This window comes from Dipodomys spectabilis, unplaced genomic scaffold (genome assembly GCF_019054845.1).
Source record: "Dipodomys spectabilis isolate Male_0828 unplaced genomic scaffold, ASM1905484v1 ptg000076l, whole genome shotgun sequence".
In the NCBI taxonomy this organism is placed as follows: Eukaryota; Metazoa; Chordata; class Mammalia; order Rodentia; family Heteromyidae; genus Dipodomys; species Dipodomys spectabilis.
Window position 1 is genome coordinate 7,824,037 of NW_024870753.1, and position 18,754 is coordinate 7,842,790.

General features: G+C 39.8%; 1 protein-coding gene across 3 annotated transcripts in view; it reads left to right on the forward strand.

Annotated features, from left to right (window-relative positions):
• Arhgef12 (Rho guanine nucleotide exchange factor 12) overlaps positions 1-18,754 on the forward strand; it is a 116,914-nt gene that overhangs the window by 71,941 nt on the left and 26,219 nt on the right. For all 3 annotated transcript variants that reach the window (XM_042683013.1, XM_042683015.1, XM_042683014.1), the window contains 14 exons: positions 185-262; positions 454-573; positions 2,128-2,268; positions 4,123-4,197; positions 6,363-6,455; positions 8,616-8,726; positions 9,008-9,106; positions 12,608-12,650; positions 12,942-13,047; positions 13,568-13,705; positions 14,184-14,216; positions 14,680-14,794; positions 15,393-15,498; positions 16,882-17,094. In XM_042683013.1, coding sequence (XP_042538947.1) covers positions 185-262; positions 454-573; positions 2,128-2,268; positions 4,123-4,197; positions 6,363-6,455; positions 8,616-8,726; positions 9,008-9,106; positions 12,608-12,650; positions 12,942-13,047; positions 13,568-13,705; positions 14,184-14,216; positions 14,680-14,794; positions 15,393-15,498; positions 16,882-17,094 — 1,471 coding nt within the window. The remainder of the gene's footprint in view (positions 1-184; positions 263-453; positions 574-2,127; positions 2,269-4,122; positions 4,198-6,362; positions 6,456-8,615; positions 8,727-9,007; positions 9,107-12,607; positions 12,651-12,941; positions 13,048-13,567; positions 13,706-14,183; positions 14,217-14,679; positions 14,795-15,392; positions 15,499-16,881; positions 17,095-18,754) is intronic.

Sequence of the window (18,754 nt, forward strand, 5' to 3'; positions counted from 1 at the left end):
AGAAACTCCCCTGAATTCTTGTCTTTTTAAGTATTGTGTCTGAAAGCTGCCTTCATGACAGCCAGGAATAGAAGAAATCCTGAAAGACACTGAGTCTGGGGCCGAAACAGAATGATGTCTATCTTGTTTTCTCTATTTCAGCTTATTTCTCTCTACTGGTTGTTTATTTTTTATCTTTCTCCAGGAAGAAAACAATGTGGTTCATAACCAGAAAGTAGAAATCTTGAGAAAAATGTTACAGAAAGAACAGGAACGGCTACAGGTACTAAACTAGAAATGGGGCTCTTTGTAGGACAATAAAATTGTGAGTGGGCCTAATGGAGTTAATTGGGTCATAATCATGATTGAAGAGAATTATAATCCATGCTAGCAACTATTTTGTTGATTAATAATGGACTCTTCCTATATTTAATGACATAAATAATTCTCAAAATAATTTTATAACTTTTCCAGTTCTTGCAGGAAGACTATAACCGAACACCTGCCCAGAAGTTGCTAAAAGAGATCCAAGAGGCCAGGAAGCACATTCCTCAGCTACAAGAGCAGTTATCCAAAGCCACAGGCTCTGCGCAGGTAGAATCACTGTTGACAAGGCCACCCAGCCTTTTACAGGAAAAGTGTCTTCTGGCAATGTGTCGGAGATGTTGCAATGGCCTTTTTAAAGTGATTTTTCTAACACAGGACAACAGGATATCCTGTGTAGGACGTTGCACAAAAGTCAGTGTGGGCCTTTGATTGTTTACTTGCTCATATCTCCTTTCTTTGTTCTGCAGTGATTTGGAAAAAAATTGGGTGCTTTTTTCTTTGATGTGACAAATGATAAAAATGTATTTAGGTGAACATAGTTAATTTTTGTGAGTCTTTGTCTCATCTTAAGAAAGAATGGCAGTTGATAGGTTTTTATAAAATGACGGACATTGTACATACATGGACAAGCCTCTCCACTTTGTACAGCAATGTTCTGAAGTTCGGTCCTGTTCTTTTTCTTTATTTCACATGTAAAATTTAGAGAAGCTTAGAGAGATTAAGCAGATTATCTGAGTTCATGTACCTCAAAAGTGATAGAACCAGAATTCAGCAGGGTGTGTTAGTCCATGCCTGTAATTCCAGCACTTAGAGGCTGAGGCAAGAGTCTGGTGTCTTCAAGGCACATTCATAATCTCAATGACTGTGTTTTTATTGTAGCTTTAAAGTACATAGTATTAGAATTTGCTGTACAGGATAAGTTACGGGGATAATGGTATCATTAGAAAAAATAGCTCAAAATTTGAATGTCAACCAGATATGTTATTTAATTGTATTTCTCATAGACAGCTGCTTATACTTCATCTTTGAGGAAAGTGGACAAATTGCCTACATACCTACAATTAGTAAAAGCTGATGAGCTATCACTATTTCTTGAATCAGGTCTGAAGTGAAAGCCACATGCCCATAGAACTGAAAATATTCTTTCAGACTTTGCAGCCTGGTCTGCTCATTTCCATGAGGTTGAGAGAACTAGGCCCCAAACTGGTTCAGTGACTTCGACAGGGTCACAGGTTAGAAGGCCCTCACTTCCTGGCTTGTGTACTTTTCATTATACTTCTTTTATTACTTTCAGTCCCCCCATTTTGAATATCATATTGTTATACTAGGCAAAGACAGCATTCTTACCTATGAGCAGTAAAAATGTGGCTCCTGATTTAAAGCTTACAATAATTTATTTTGTGGTATGTGTCCTAGAATTGGCAATTTATTGAAACTCGGCAGCATTGGAAGGATGCTAATGGGAAGCAATAATATAATCATCTTTACCAATAGTCAGATAAGCTAAATCACATTAATAAAATACAATTAATAAAATATTATTATTTGCTATTTTTAGTAGTTGGAATTTTTACTGTCTTTATTAGAATACCACTATTACTGTTTTTAGAATCATGTCATTTTAGGATTTTAGAATTTGTAGTAATTCATGCTTTTTACTGTAGGATTTTAAACATTTTTGATCACATCAGAGATTTGAGATTTCAAAGTCTCTGTGTAGAAGAAATAGTGTCACTTATTGCAGTTAGTAATGAACCTTCTCTGGTTGTGTGTGTGTGTGTGTGTGTGTGTGTGTTCTTGTGCTTCTGTAAACTGTTTCAGGATGGAGCTGTAGTGACACCTTCCAGGCCTCTAGGGGATGCCCTAACAGTTAGTGAACCCGACATGGATCCTGGAGATGGACCTTATAGGACTGACTGGAGCGGTGGAGATACTTCTCGGCCTGGCAGCGACAATGCAGATGTAAGCTTGAAGTTCCTAAAATTTTATCTGTTGTATTCTTCCTTATGGATCCTCTCCTGATTTAATGTTGTGAATTAGAAGTGATTTTTCTTTTGCTTCTTTTTATATATCATCCTAGTCTTTAACATAGCAATATGATGAGTTGAAACTCTAGGCACTGCAGTATATGAATTTTTTTTTTTTTTTTGGTCGGTGTGGAGCCTAAACTCTGGGCCTGGGTACTGTCCCTGAGCTCTTCAGCTCGAGGCCAATGCTTTACCACTTTAGCCACACGGTCACTTCTGGCTTTTTCTGCTTATGTGGTGCTGAGGAATCGAACCCAAAGCTTCATGCATGCAAGGCAAGCACTCTACCACTGAGCCATCTTCCCAGCCCTGTGCAGTATTTGAGCTTTTAATTCCAGAGTTCACTTTTTCCCTCAGACACCCAATGCCAAGGTTTCTTTTGGGAGAGTGGAATTTCCCAGCAGGCATCTTGTTTGTGGTAGACAAGTTAATAATGCCAGTGCTTTAGTGCCAGTGCTTTTTCACTGAACTGAGAAGCTGACTGTTGATATCTTTAAGAGCATGTTAATATTCCATTTGTGGTCAGAGTGACTCAGTGTTGAGTCATGAAGTACTCTGCCATTACAAAGAGGAAAAGCCTTAGTCCTGTTAGACAGACTTCAGCTAATTGCCCAGGTTCAGCAATAGCACTTTCTTGATTCACCCTATGAGAGTGAGATTAACATGGGTGTTTGCTAAGAAATATGTTAAGTTGACTATAATGTGGCACCATATTTAAATAAATATTGAAAGCTAAGTTCTGCATTTTATACTCAACAGTACTCTTAAGTAGTATGTAGTGATAAGAATAAAGACTTAAAAGTAGTTCACTTTCTTTAAAAGTGATGAGGGAAGTAGACTGAGCCAGTGTTTTGTGGGTCCAAATCAAGCTAGTGGATTGTGACTCGTATTTCTCTTAAAGACATGCATAGGAAGTCAGAGTGCTTTGTGTGCAGAAGAGATGTTAGACCTATGGTATACATGCACACGCGTGCTTGTATATACACAAATGCTGGTGAATAATAGAATGTTTCTCTTACTGTTAAGAAAAAGTTGGGCTTAAAAAACAATTAAAGGCCGTCATTTAGACTACCTTTTTGAGGCTTAGGCCCAATGATTTAGTTCCTCATACAAGGAAAATCTGAGAACTCCTTTTGGAATGATGATGATAAGAATCTGGGGCTGGGAAGGTGGCTCAGTGGTAGGGTGCTTGCCTGAGATGCATGAGGCCTACATGTGGTGCATGAGCACCATATAAGCAGAAAAAGCTGGAAGCGGTTCTGTGGCTCTAGTGGTAGATCACTGGCTTTGAGCTGAAGAGCTCAGGGACAGTACCCAGGCCTAGAGTTCAGGCCTCACGACCAACCAAAAAAAAGAAAAGAATTTTGAGGGCTGGGAATGCCTATTGTTCATCAAGCTCTGGGTTTGATTCCTCAGTACCACATAAATAGAAAAAGCTGGAAGTGGTGGTGTGGTTCAAGTGGTAGCCTGCTAGCCTTGAGCAAAAGACGCTGAGGGACATTGCTCAGGCCATAAGTTCAAGCCCCAAGACTGGTCCCGCACCACCACACACACATACATACAGAAGAATCTGGTGATTGGGTCAAAGATTTTAATGGAAAATTATACTTTTGATTCAAGGAAAAAAATTCTCACAGCTGACACTTATCAGGCATACATACCATACATGTCTACATTTCTTATCCTAGCTAATTTTCAGAATGTTTTTTCCACACTGTTTTTCCTTATCTCATTTTAGGAATCTATTGTAATGAACTGAACTTTTTTTCTCTTAAAAAACATTATTTAGAGTCCTAAGAGTGGTCTGAAGGAGAGGATTTATCTAGAGGAAAACCCAGAAAAAAGTGAATCAATTCAGGACATTGTGAGTATGAAATCTTTGCAATGAGTATTGTGAGTATTGTCTTTACCAACCCCCACAACTTTCTTCATCCTCCCCCTCCCCCTCTTGACTGCCCTACAGTGTGCAGACTGCTCTACAACAAAGAGTTATTTTGTCTAGCATGCCAACAGTGGCGATGTTGAGAAGTCCTGCATTACGTACTTATGAAAATGAATTAAAAATGGAAAAAAAAAAACAGGGTTCAGTGACAGCTTTCAGTTATATAGCACTCACGGAAATCTTTGGTTAATACATTGTAGGCGCGTTAACCTCTGTGGTAACTTACTTTATTTTGTGGTACTGTGTTTGAACTCAGCCTTGTGCTTGATAGACAAATGGAGGAATGGTTTCACATTATACCCATTATGCTCCTGCTAATCATGCTTTCCATGTAGCCAGGATGACAAGCCTGGGTTACCCCTCCCATTTTATCACATAGCCAGCCTATGAGGCTGATCATCACTGGCTCTGCCTCTCAAGTACAGATGTGAGCCATTATGTTTGGACTCCTGTGCTAACTTTGTCTTACCGATTTTTTGTGTGTGTGTGTATGTGCCAGTCCCAAGGCTTGAACTCAGGACCTGAGCACTGTCCCTGAGCCTGTTTTTGTTCAAGGCTAGTGCTCTACCACTTGAGCCACAGCGGCACATCTGGCTTTTTCTGAGTAGTTTATTAGAGATAAGAGTCTTGGGGACTTTCCTGCCCAGGCTGGCTTCAGCTCAGATTTCATCCTCCTGAGTAGCTAGGGTTATAGGTACAGCCACAGGAGCCCAGCTGCTTTATCCTTCCTCCCTTCCTTCCTCCCTTCCTTCCTCTCTCCCTTCCTCCCTCCCTCCATCCCTTCCTTTTCTTTCCCTCTGTCCTTCTGTCCCTCCCCCTCCCCTTCCCCTCCCCTCCCCTCCCTGTCTCTGTCTCCCTCTCTGTCTCGTCTCTGTCTCTGTCTCCGTCTCCCTTTCTCTTTTTGATACTGGAGCTTGAGTTTAGGGTCTCATGTTTGCTTGGCAGATACCTGTTGAGCCATACCTCCAGACCTTGTTTACTCTGCCCCTTTTTTAGGATATAGTCTTGCTTTGCTAGGCTGTCCTGGACTATGTTCTTCCTATTTACACTTCCCTGAGTTTGATGCTGGAAATTTGATTGGAACTCAATGCCCATTCATGAGTAATAAGAGCAGACTTTTGGAGAAAAAGAAAAAGACTTATATGTTTTGTCTGGCAAAATAAGGACCACACACACTAGTATCTCTAGATTAAAAAGCACAGTCTAATCCCAAGGGAGGACAGGTTTTCATAGAAGAGCCCAGGAGCCCGGGCTTCCAGATGTATGTGCTGAGGTTTGACATCAGGTTAGGTGGTAGTTTTCTTTCCCAGTGTGCTGCTGATAGTCTCCAGAGTTGTATTCCTTATTGTGCTGAATGATCCTTCATTCCTGTGGTCAGCAAGGTGAGAGGAGCAGAGTGGCCTGGCTTGGAAGACATTCTTGAGTTCACTCACATGAGGGTGAAAAGAAAAAAAGTATGTTTTTAACACTTGTGTAAATGAAATCAAGATGCTCAATAAAATGATTTATTGAGCTGAAACTACAGTTGCTTAGCTTACTTAGGTGTTTGTTCCTATAGACTATAACAAATATGCCACCATACCCAGCATTTTTCTTGAGGTGGGGCGGGGATCCTCAGGACATTTTGCCTGGGCTATCCTCAAACTGTGGTCTTCCAGATTCTTCTTGTCAAGTAGCTAGGATTATAGGCATGAGATGCCATACCTGCCTCATTTATGTATATTTTTTAAACTTTTCAGTTTAGAAAAAATTACAACTATGTGAGTCAGCATGTCTTTCTGTAACACAGTGTAGGCATTTGTGAATTAATAAATGAAGTATAAAAGACCTAATTAGAAACAGATAACCAAGGGTGTAGTGAGTAAAGGTGTTTGCTGTTTTCATGGAGAATGTTAATCAATACAGTGATAGTCATTTTCTCTGCCAGAGTAGTTTATGACATTGGCAGTTGGAGCACTTGTCTTTTGAAAATAAAGTACTTCGAAGAAAACAGACAAGAAGCAATCCCAGTGATTAAATGAACCACATCTTCTGGATGGTCTGTCTTTGTCTTTGAGTTAGACTCTGGATGGTGTTTTTGTTTCCAGGATGCTCCATTGCTCGTCAGCAGCCCTTCCACCCGGGTCGCGCCTCATATCATTGGGGCAGAGGATGATGATTTTGGTACTGAACATGAACAGGTGATGACATTCAAAAAAATTTACATTATGAGATGTCTGCTTTTTTGTAAAAGTAAATGCTTTCTGGAAATTAAGGATTTGTAGCTAAACCTTAGGATCGATAGCTCATTAGGTTAATTACTTATTTGAGCTTTGACCACTAGAAATGCTTTTAAAAGTGGTAAGAGTTAAGTCATTTGATATATACTTGTGTTTCATTTTGTTTTGGGAGTATGATGTTATGGATATTACAAATAATTTTTTTTCAATTATTCGTTAATGGTAGGAATATAATTGGCTAAATTTCTTTTTTAAAAGGAATTAAGGCTTAATTCTTGTCCTTATATACTGTAGGAATTTTTATTTACTTACTTATTTTTTGGGTCTGATCGTGGGCCTGAACTCTGGGCCTGGGTGCTGTCCTTCAGCTCTTCAGCTCAAGGCTAGCGCTCTACCACTTGAGCCACAGCGCCACTTCCGGCTTTTTTTTTTTTTCTGCTTATGTGGTGCTGAGGAATCGAACCCAGAGCCTTATGCATGCAAGGCAAACACTCTACCACTGAGCCATCTTCCCAGCCCCCCTGTAGGAATTTTTAAAATAAGTCTTTTGAGCTTTTGGAGGCTGAGGCAGGAAGATTCTGAGTGCAAGGCCAGACAAATGAGACGTAGACTTTGGAAAAAAATAGTCTTTTGAGATTTTTCTACATAACAACCACACTGTTTATGAAGAGAAATAGTTTTATTTCCTGGCTTCCAATTTCTATATTTTCTAAACTTCTTTTTCTTGCTTCATGGCACTGGCTAGGATTTCCAGTGTGAGGTTGAATTAGAATGTCCAGACATTCTTGTTCTGTTCCTGATCTTCAGAAGAAAGTGTTCATTCCTTCCTTATTCAGTATGTTATTGAAGGTGTTTGTAATTTTTCTTTATTAGGTTAAAGACTGTGCTTAGTCTGCTGAGAATTTTTACCATGAGTGGATGTTGATTTTTTTTAAATTACTGAAATTACATATTTTTAAAATTATTCTCAATACAATAGATGATACCAAATTATATATTGATATTGAATTGCTGGAACAAACCCCATTCAGTCATGATATATCATCTTCTTTTATATTGGTGAAATCAGTTTGATTTTTATTTTACTTAGGATTTTTGCATCTGTGCTCTTGAGAGATATTGGTCTATAGTTTTATTTTTTGTAATTTGTTTGGCTTTGCTAATTTAGGTAATGTTGGAATGTTAACTAGCTTTTAGAATGAGTTCAAAAATAATTTCTTTTTTCTGCATATATTGAGCAGAATTTGATATTGTTTATTTAGATTAAAGTTCTTATCTAAATATAAACACTTTTAATGTGGAAATTGGGACGATAGTTTAAGTTTGTTTTCTATATTCAGAATTTTTAGGGATTTTACAGTAATTTTAAAGGTTCTGACTTAAAAGCATACAGCATCATTTTCCACTGCTGTGGAAAATGTACTGTGATTAGCTTGAAAGAGAAGGAAAATTAGCTATTTCATTATTGGGCCAAAAAAACCTTCTTTACATTTTAGAAATGTTATCAAAATATTTTTGCCAATCTCCTAAACTTCCATTCTTCCTAAGTAGTTTACTTTCTATTCTCAAAAGATGATTAATTTTTAGAAGAAATTCCGTAGCCTATGTTGCTAGTAAACTTTGTGGAAGTTTTAGAATACTGATTTTTTTTTTTTTTAAATAGAGAGATGTGTCAGCTTTCTGTCACTATGACACAATGCCCAATTAAAAGAACAACTTTAAAGAATAAAGGTTTGGACTGGTACCCAAGGTGGGCTGACTCCATTGCTTTTAGGTCTGACTATGCAGAAACATTACGGCACAATGTGGTGGAGGAAAGCTGCTTCACTCACGGAGGCCAGGAAGCAGGAAAAACTAGAGAGGAGGGTCCCAGCAACAAACCACTCTCAGTGACAGCCTGCAGGCTCCTCCAGCTTGGCCCCACTGTCTGAGACTTCTTCCACCTCCCAGCAGCTCTCAGCTTGAAGCTAAGCTCTCAATACATGGGCCTTTGGGGGAACATCTCAGATCTGAACCCTCATAGGAGACAGAAGTGAAATTTGGATAGTCAGGGTCAACTGACCTTACACTGTCTTGTATATTTGTATGAGTTTGATGTGTAATTGTCTTTCCTTCCTCTAGATCAATGGGCAGTGCAGCTGCTTCCAGAGCATTGAACTGCTGAAATCTCGCCCTGCTCACTTGGCTGTTTTCTTACACCATGTAGTTTCACAATTTGACCCCGCAACATTGGTAATACATTTTACAATTTAGCTGGTTCAGCGTCCTGGTGTTACTGATTCACGTGCTGTAGGACTTTTTGTATCTGTTAGATAAAAGGACAGGCTTGTTTTCCAAACCTTTAAGAATAGATATGAAAGATACTTACAGTGTTACTAATGAAAAATTTAAAGATTTGATTACATAGTAATAACTACTTTGTTGGTGGTAACTTCTTTGTTTATTGAGGATCTAGCAAATTATCCCTTATGTGATTTTTCACTTTGTCTCTTCTCTTTCCTTCTCCGTGACAGCTCTGTTACCTCTACTCAGACCTGTATAAACAGACTAATTCGAAGGAAACTCGTCGTGTCTTCCTTGAGTTTCATCAGTTCTTCCTGGATCGGGCTGCGGTGAGTTGCCAAGTTATGATCTCTGCTTTAGGGCACTGACTGAATTGGCCTCTTAGTTCCAGTCTTCCCTCTTCTGTTTTTGGACATCCTTATGCTTCTGAGTATCTGTATTATATTTCAATTATTGATTACTCTTGACTTTTTAATCACTTGTGATTAAATTTGTGATTTAATTTTGCATATATGAATTCTCAGAGTAAATTTTAGGGGGATGAGATACATTTAGGTCTTTGTATAATTAGAATGAAGGAATAAAAAAGAGAACACCCATATATGATAGAGATACATATTAGGATCCAAGGTATCATTCTCACATAATTGATCTCTAGGTGGCCTCTTTGAACCTTAGAAGCACAAATTTAACTAAAAAGTGGTAAAAAGATCTCATACTGAAATAATACTAATGTGTTATTTTACCAAAAATAGAAATGTTAGTAAAGCTTTTAAGCTTTGTTTCATGTGCACCGCTGCGGGTAGCCGCGGTGCCTTGGATGTCTGTGCTGCGTGCCTTGCTCTTACATGCTCGCAGGTCTCTTGGATGAATGCCTCAGCTTCTGTCCTTCAGCCTGAGTCGCTTCCTTTCCTAGCCTTGTCTCAGCTGACTGCCTTCCAGTTTTCACGGAAAATGTCAAGTGTAGAGGAAGGAACTTCTACCAAATATGTTACTTAACCTCCATCACACCACACCCTGTGCCCTTTCTCTTCAACCTGTTAAAGAATTGTATATCCTCTCTCTAGCACCAGCTCCTCCTTTTTTATCTGGCAGTTATCTCCTCTTCTTCCTCCAACAGTTTTTTTGTTTGTTATTGTTGTTTGTTTTGCTTTGGTTCATTATATTAAAAACATTTCTTTTGTGTCAAGACAAACACATACAGATAATTTGCTGCCTCATTTTATTTGTATTTCTTACATAGTTACCTACACACTTCCCCATTGCTAAATACAGTTGCCACCATCTTCTCAGGAGACCTTCGTTGATACCAATCTACTTAAATGTCACCTTTACATTCTATCATTTCTTCTATGACTTTTTTTTTTTTGGTTGGTAGTGGGGCTTGAACTCTGGGTCTGAGTGCTGTCCCTCAGCTCTTCAGCTCAGAGTGAGCGCTCTACCACTTGAGCTACAGCGCCACTTCCGGTTTTCTGGTGGTTTATTGGAGATAAGAGTTTCATAGACTTTCCTGCCCGGGCTGGCTTTGAACTGCGATCCTCAGATCTCAGCCTCCTGAGTAGCTAGGATTACAGGCGTGAGCCACCAGCACACCGTTTCTATGACTTTTTGCCTGTAGAACTCTTGGGTATTAATTTTAGTTATATTCCTGCCCTCCTACCCTAAATGTAAACTCCACTGGGGCAAGTATTTTTGTTCTGTTTATATGTTGCTGTGTCCAATTTCGAACAGTTTCTGGAACAGACTGGTGACCCAGATACTTATTAAATGAATTATTGTTCTGATAGCTATTGTTTAAAACATTGCAAATTATTTTTACTAAAATAACACTGTCATGAAGAAAGTTGAGTATGTTCAAATACATTTCAGTTGGTATTTCTTTTTCTTCTGCTTGTTTGAATCCCTCCCCTTTCCTCCCCTCTTCTCCCTTTCCCCTTCTCTCCTCTGCCACTACTGGGGCTTGAACTCAGGGCCTGGCACTGTCCCTGAGCTTTCTTTGCTCAATGCTAGCTAGCACTTTACCACTTGAGTCACAGTGCCACTTCCGGCTTTTTCTGTTTATGTGGTACTGAGGAATAGAACCGAGGGCATCCATGCATGCTAGGCAAGCACTCTACCACTAAGCCACATTCCCAGGCCCCAGGTCTATTTTTCACTGACTGTTTGTAAATATAGGTGCTTTGCATACTTTTAGACTTTCCATAGTTGCTAGGATCACAGGCACATGCCAATGTATCTAGCTTCCCTTTGTGGACATTGAGTCTCTTGGATTTTTCAGTCCAGACTGGCATAGTACTGTGATCCTGTCCATGCAGCCTCTCCCATAGCTACGGATGGCAGGCACACACACATCACTGTACCTACTGTATGTTTAGAAGGGGTCTTGCAAACTTTTCTGTCTGGGATAGCCTTGAACTGCAGTCCTACAGTTTCCACTGTAGGACTACTATCATCTTTAATTTCACATCTCTTAAGAGAGCCCTCTGGCTATATCAAAACTTTGTATTTTACTGTTCATGTTCTATAAGGGTATTATCATTAAAGTCTAAGAAGAATCCTGATTGGTTAATGTGGCAAGTCATTCTTCTTTGCTTCAGGTCATATTTATTTCATATAAATACCCACATAACATAAATGTACTTTTGTATCTTTATTTTTACTAGAAATGCTTTTAAGAAACTGGCTTCGAATTACTTCTTGGCAACTTCTGTTAAAGATAGCTTTGAAGCCCATTTCAGTTTTTTTTAGCCGTTCTCATTGAGACAGGTTCTCATTATGTAGATCAAGCTGGCCTTGAAATTCTGATCCTGCTGCCTCAGCTTCCTCTTGAAGATTGGGATTATAGGCATGTTTACCATGCTTGGCCATTTCAGTGCTTTTACAATGAATATAAAAGATCTTACATTTTTTTTCAGTAATCACTTATTTTCAAACTTAAAGGACTTTATAGGAATTTTTAAATTTCAGGAAGCATATGACTTAAATAGGTATGTGATAATATAAACATAACCAAACTAAGATAGTTCTTCTAAATACAAAATAATAAAAATTTCCCTAAATTTGGTGGGGGAAAGGGATAATAGTTTGGTAATAGAATCAAAAACTGCAGATTTATGGGGGAAAGTACTACCTGAAAGGAAGTAAATTGTAAGACAGTCACCTTAATTCAGTAGCAAGAACTACAGATGGTTACTGGGACTTTAACTCTTAAAACTCAGTGTTAACCTCTAGCACTTTCTTACTGGGATGTGACTGCTGAGTGTTTAACATCTTACATAGGAAAGCAGTGGGATATGCTGCGGCTTGTAGGATAAGTATCTCAAATCCAGGAAATAAAGTCATAGTTATATATGAGTCAGTTGGTCATGTGATCATATATACACAGTTTTGGTTTTACTTGTATTAATTCAAATAACATATGATAGATTGTATTGACCAATATTTCTAGAGTGCTAAAGCCAGTATGTTTATTAGCATAATGATGAAGCATTCATTCTTTTGTCTAGTGAAAGAATTGTAGCTATTTCCTTTATACTATAATATAATATTGGGAAAGAGGTTTATTATTTAACTTAAACACTAGGATGTTCCAGGGCTGTGAACTCTAAAATGATTTCTTTGCTGGGAAGGTGCCCTTTGGTAGAGTGCTTGCCTTGTATGCATGAGGCCCTGGGTTCGATTCCTCAGTGCCACATAAGAAGAAAACATAAAATAAAATGATCTTGTCTATGAAAGTGCATGGACAAGTGTATCCAGGCTGTGTCTTCACTTCATACACATTGTAATGGGCCTGTAGTACTGTTTCACCTTTTGTTTACATTTTGTTTTAGCACCTGAAAGTCTCTGTTCCTGAGGAAATATCGGTGGATCTAGGTAAGTTTGGAGCATCAGTATCTTGAATAATCACATTTCTGTAGACATGTTGTCCAGTTAAGCTCAGGAGGTTTTATTTATCACTAGGTGGCTGGTTTAATGCCTTGGATGACTGATAGAAAGAAAATCTATTATACAGTTAAGACCTACTGAAACCTGAATTCTGGTCTTGCACTGAAGACTTGTCACTGTGCTCCAAGTTAAATTTGTTCCTATTGAATTGCTGTGTTGCCAGTTCCACTTTGCATGGAATATACCTTTAGATCAGATAATCCCTTTCTCTTTATGCAGAAAAGAGAAGACCTGAGCTTATTCCTGAGGATCTACATCGCCACTATATACAAACTATGCAAGAAAGAGTCCACCCTGAAGTTCAGAGGCACTTGGAAGATTTTCGGTAAGCTTGTTGGTAGATAAGATCCCTGATATAGTCAGTCTCAGTTTGGTTTCATTCTGCTTCTTAGGTAAGAAAATGTTACACTTAGCACTAGGTGAATTGCTTGGTCGTATCCCTCTTGTTGAAACATATTGAGCATCTGAAGCTGCAGGGTTGGGGTGGAACTGAAAGTTCAGTCTCCAGCCCATGTGCTCCCAGTGCTGGGTTCTGCACTGCGCCTGTGCTCAGCAGTCCTCACAATCGTGTCTTCCCACATGGTGGACTCTGTTGTCTGAGTATTTCTTCACGATTGTGTCTCCCTGGGATTGACTCCACTCAGCTCCTTGATGATTTTATCTCTCTGTGGCTGACTGTCTTGTCTTTTTCCTCTGGTATCCCAGGTGATAGACCCAGAAGTAGAAAACTTGACTTTTTTGCCTATTCCTAGACATTTGTAGCTTATAAAGACTCTGCTGAAACTTTTTCAGAGGGACCTGCTTTGCTCTAGGCTGCTCCAGCAGATTTCTCTTGGTTCTTTTAGGCAGAAACGCAGTATGGGGCTGACCTTGGCTGACAGTGAGCTGACTAAACTTGATGCAGAGCGAGACAAGGACCGGGTAACTCTGGAGAAGGAACGGGCATGTGCAGAGCAGATCGTTGCTAAAATTGAAGAAGTATTGTAAGTAATGGAGGCATGTGTGGCAGTGCTCATTAGGCTTAAAATACCCTTCAAGTGTGCTTGAAAGGGTGGTCAGGTTGTACAGATAAGGACCTGTTTATTTTATCATAATATTTGAATCTTGAGTTTTTCCTGATACTTTGTATTAAAGTTCTTATGTTCCCTTTTCTGAGTGTTGGTCAATAAGTAACTCTGAAACTTGTAATTGGTGATCAAAACCATGCAAATACTTGAGCTGGTTTTAATTAATTGGAAATGTTCTCACTGTCATATATGTGTGTATATATATATATATATATATACAGCATATGTATGAAAATAGTGTAGGTCCTAGGGGATTTTTAAAAAATTATTACTATTATAGCAGACAGATTTAGATTGGGACACAAAATGTTAGCTGTGATCCACTGTTTCTGAGTTTAAGACCAGGTGTTTTATTAAGCTTAAATATTTCATTTTTAAACACTTTTACTTTTAGGATGACTGCTCAAGCTACAGAAGAAGAAAAGAGGTAAGATAACTTTATCCCTCCTCCCTTTTTTATTGTAAAAACACTGTACAGAGGGGTTACATTTACATGAGCAAGGCAATGAGTACACATTTCCTATCAGGCATTGTTGCCTCCTCCTTTGTTATTCTCCTATCATCCCTTCCCTCCTACCTCTTTTTAGTCTTTTAAGCATTTCTCTGAGGAGCTGAAAAGGATCAGTATTCATTTAAACTTTACACATATAGACTGCAGGCTCCCTCTGGTGGCTTGTATTTTATTTGTGTAACGTTCTGGTGTCTAGTTTGACTCCTTCCTTTCCTGTGCAGAAATGAGCGATAGTGATGAATAGAAAGAAAGCTCTTTATTTTTTTTCTTGGTTAATTTCAAGAATTGCAACATTGGGCTTTTGGAAATCATTTGGTGTCTACTTGTTCTGGCTGACCACCCCTCAGAAGTCTTATTTTACATAATCCTTTCTCTCTAGTTCCACAATGCAGTATGTGATTCTCATGTATATGAAGCATTTGGGAGTCAGAGTGAAAGAACCTCGAAATTTGGAGCACAAGCGGGGTCGGATTGGATTCCTCCCAAAAATCAAGGTAAGACTGGAATAATAGAGAGGTAGGTATCAGACCTGACATGTTATGATTGTATGTTTTCCTTCTTAATATTTTCTAAATCATCGTGTTAGCACTAGGTATGATGATAGGTCTAAAATGTAGTCCTTGTTCTCAAAGTATTCAAACTCTACTGCAAATCCAAACACGCAAGCTTAACATTACTGAACGTGAAAAGGGAAAATAGTAGTTTTTCCAGAGTGCCATCTGCAACTTTTATCTTTTAGGACTTTCTTCATTTTTGTATCTTTAGTTCTAGCATAGTGTTTTCCACACATTATAAAAGTATTAGTGAGCTGCATGGCTTAGAATGAACTCCTGGTAAATGTAAATTTTTACAGTCAGCAAGCTCCTGGTAAGCTGCTTTTTTATTATCCAAAATTTCATTTCCAAAGGGTTTGTGCAGATACCTTGAGTTTGAGGTGTCCTCAAGACTATGTGGCAGCTTCTGCTGAATATGCACATACATATTTTCATTTACATTGAACCCATGTTCAAATTGTATTTCTATGTTTGAGAGCAGCAAAAGAAACCCACTCTGTTAGATATCTCTTAGCTTTCTCCTTGTACCTCCATGTAGCAAAGTATGAAGAAAGATAGAGAAGGCGAAGAGAAAGGCAAGCGGAGGGGATTCCCCAGCATCCTGGGACCTCCAAGGAGACCAAGCCGGCATGATAACAGTGCAAGTATGTTGCTCCCACCACCCATCCCTCCTGGGCCCATAGCCCATGTGCTGGGGTGAATGCTGGGGACGCTGCTTTCATGATGGTGCTGCTGCACAACCTGTGCGACAACCTGTGCCTTGTTTCGACAGTGTTGTTTCTGAACTAAGTGCCTCATGCTGCTTTCAATGTGTCACAGTTCTCATGGTTAATGGTAGTATCCCACCACGTGGCCAGACACTTTGTTACTTACCTCTTCTGATTTTGTTTGTGTTCAGATTGCTTATACTCATGGATTTTTCCACCTTACTTTGTTTAATCTCTGTCTTTCTGTCTCTGGCTCTCTCTGTCTCTGTCTCTGTCTCTGTCTCTGTCTCTCTCTATATGTATATCTATATGTATATACACACAGCCACACACACACACACACACACACACACACACGCATGTGTGTATATATATGTAATTTGCTGTCTCCAGAATTATTGTACAAGCTCTATTTCTCCTCTCTGCTTTGTTCATACCTCTTTCCTCCCAGGTCAAGTTAGGAGAGACAAGCCCATTAGAAAGGGCTTCATCAGGGATGAGGAAAGCTGTATGGTGCTCCTTATCTCAGACAGTTCCACATTTGCCATCTGGGCATGCTTGGGAGTAGGAATTTTGTTGAGGAATAGAGATGACAAGTAGCTTACACCTGAGGAATCCTTAAATGCCAGTGCTACACCTGGTTGAGAAACACTGAGAAAGGTAGAAGAACATTTCAGAGGGCAGGTAGAAGAGACGGAGCACCTCAATACACTGACCAAGGGATACAGAGAGATGGTTAGGAATTTGGGCGAGCAGAGCTACCTGAGGATCTATAGTGCTGTGGTGACCTGAGCTTCTGTGCTTCTTGTCATGACCAACAAGAGCATGGATGAAGAGCAGGGTGGGGTCTCTGGACAATGTGGTGATGGAGGTGGCATGTGAGGATGAAGTTGTGCATGTTGGGAAGGAAAGCAGTGGGACTTCAAAGTGCTTCGTCCTCATTCTTACAAACAATGCATCTCCAGATAATGACTCTGTCAGCATTTCCTCTCCTTTTTCCATGGTTGCTCTCCACATCTCCTTTTCCCATGTCCTTCTTCCTTGCCCCAGACTCATCTACTATCTCTTCCCCCTTCCTGTTAGTCCATCTCTTATCTCCCCCTCCACTTTTCTCTCCTCTTCTCTCTTTGCCCATCTGTCTGTCACCTTCCCTCTCCCTCACCATGTCCTTTTCTTTATTGTTCTTTTTTTTTCAATAATTCCTTTCACATTTTTGTAGGCCCACCATGTTCCACACATTTTTCAGATATTGTTACATCATCTCTGTCTTTCTTAAAGCTGTTTTGAAGTGCAGATTACTAATGATTCCATTCTGTCCAGTTGGCAGGGCCATGGAACTACAGAAAGCACGCCACCCTAAGCACGTGTCCACAGCCTCATCTGTGAGTCTTGACCCTCAGGATTCAGCCAAGTTGCGCCAGACTGGGTCAGCCAATGAAGGAGCAGATGCTGGATGCCTGCCTGCCAATCCCATGTCCTCTGTGGTTTCAGGGGCTGCTCTCCCACAGGAAGGAGGGAAAGAGAATGACATGGGTGAGCGGTGCTGTAGTTAACTTAATCAGGATATTTGATATGAATGTGTTAATATTGTATAACCCATGATAGATTTAGGTTGAATCTTCATGTGTAGTGTGTGTGTGTGTGTGTGTGTGTGTGTGTGTGTGTGTGTGTGATGTACTGGGGCTTGGAGTTGGAGCCTGGCACTGTTGCTTAACTTTTTTGCTCAAGGTGCTTTACCACTTGAGCCATACCTCCACATTTGGCTTTTTGGGTTAATTGGGAATAAGAGTAAAGAGATACTTGCTCAAGAAAGTCTGCTTTGAACATAAAGCAAGCCAGGTGTTATGGCATACAACTATAATACTAGCACTCGTGAGATAGATGCAAGAGAAACATGAATTCTTGGTCATCCTGGGAACCATGACAAGATTCTGTCTTAGAAACAACCAAACAGTCAGGCACCAGGGGCTCATGCTTGTAATCCTAGCTACTCTGGAGGCTCCGATCTGAGGATCACAATTTGAAGCCAGCCCAGGCAGGAAAGTCTGTGAGACTCTTATCTCCAACTAATCACCAGAAAAAACTGGAAGTGGAGCTATGGGTCAAAGCAGTAGTGTTAGCCCTGAGCAGGAAAGCTGAGAGAATAATGCCTAGTCTACCCCCTCCCCAACCCCTGACCAAAAAAAACCAAAAGCAAAGCAAAGCCAAGCTTGATGATGCAAGTTTATAAGCCCAGCATTTGGGAAGTTGAGGCAGGAGGCTCATGAGTTTGAGGTCAGCCTATGCTGTATGACAAGTTTTAAGGTCAGCTTGTACTGACCCAGATAGACTCTATCTCAAAAAAACCATAGCAAATATGTAGTATGGGGTGACATGGGGCACAATGCATTGTACTCATAAGCTAACTCATTGAATTGAAACCCCTTTGTACAACTGCTTAAAGATAATTTTAGAATGTGGCCTAAGCTTAAAGCAGCTGATAGATTATGAAACTTTAATAAATGTTCTACTTCACGTGGTCTGAGGGTTATATCTTTGGGCCACTATTGAAGACAATGTGATTTTACAATATTACAATATGTGTGTTATCATGCAAGCATACTTTATTGATGTTTTTAAACAACTTTTAGAACCATCCAGTAGATAAGGCACAGACTACTTCATTGTGACTGCAGATCAGACTATAGTCTAAGGCCTGAAGGTATAGCTCAAAATGTCACAATACCAAGTGCAAGGTTCTGAGTTCAAACTCCAACACTATCAAAGCAACAAGGAGTCAAATGCAGAGTGTAGGTCTAGAAGACCTTCTTGGTGACACAGATAAAACTATACTTGAGACAAATGAAAAACAAAAGGAGAGATGTAATAAGGTGGAAAGATACAGTCATTCAGTCCTAATCTGACATAGAAGAGAGTTAAGATAGCAACTGTTTTTTTTTTTTTTTTTTGGTCGGTCGTGGGGCTTGAACTCTGGGCCTAGGCGCTGCCCCTCAGCTCTTCAGCTCAAGGTGAGCGCTCTACCACTTGAGCTACAACGCCACTTCCGGTTTTCTGGTGGTTTTATTGGAGATAGGAGTCTCACAGTCTTTCCTGCCCGGGCTGGCTTTGAACCGTGATCCTCAGATCTCAGCCTCCTGAGTAGCTAGGATTACAGACGTGAGCCACCAGCGCCCGGCTCAAGATAGCAACTCTG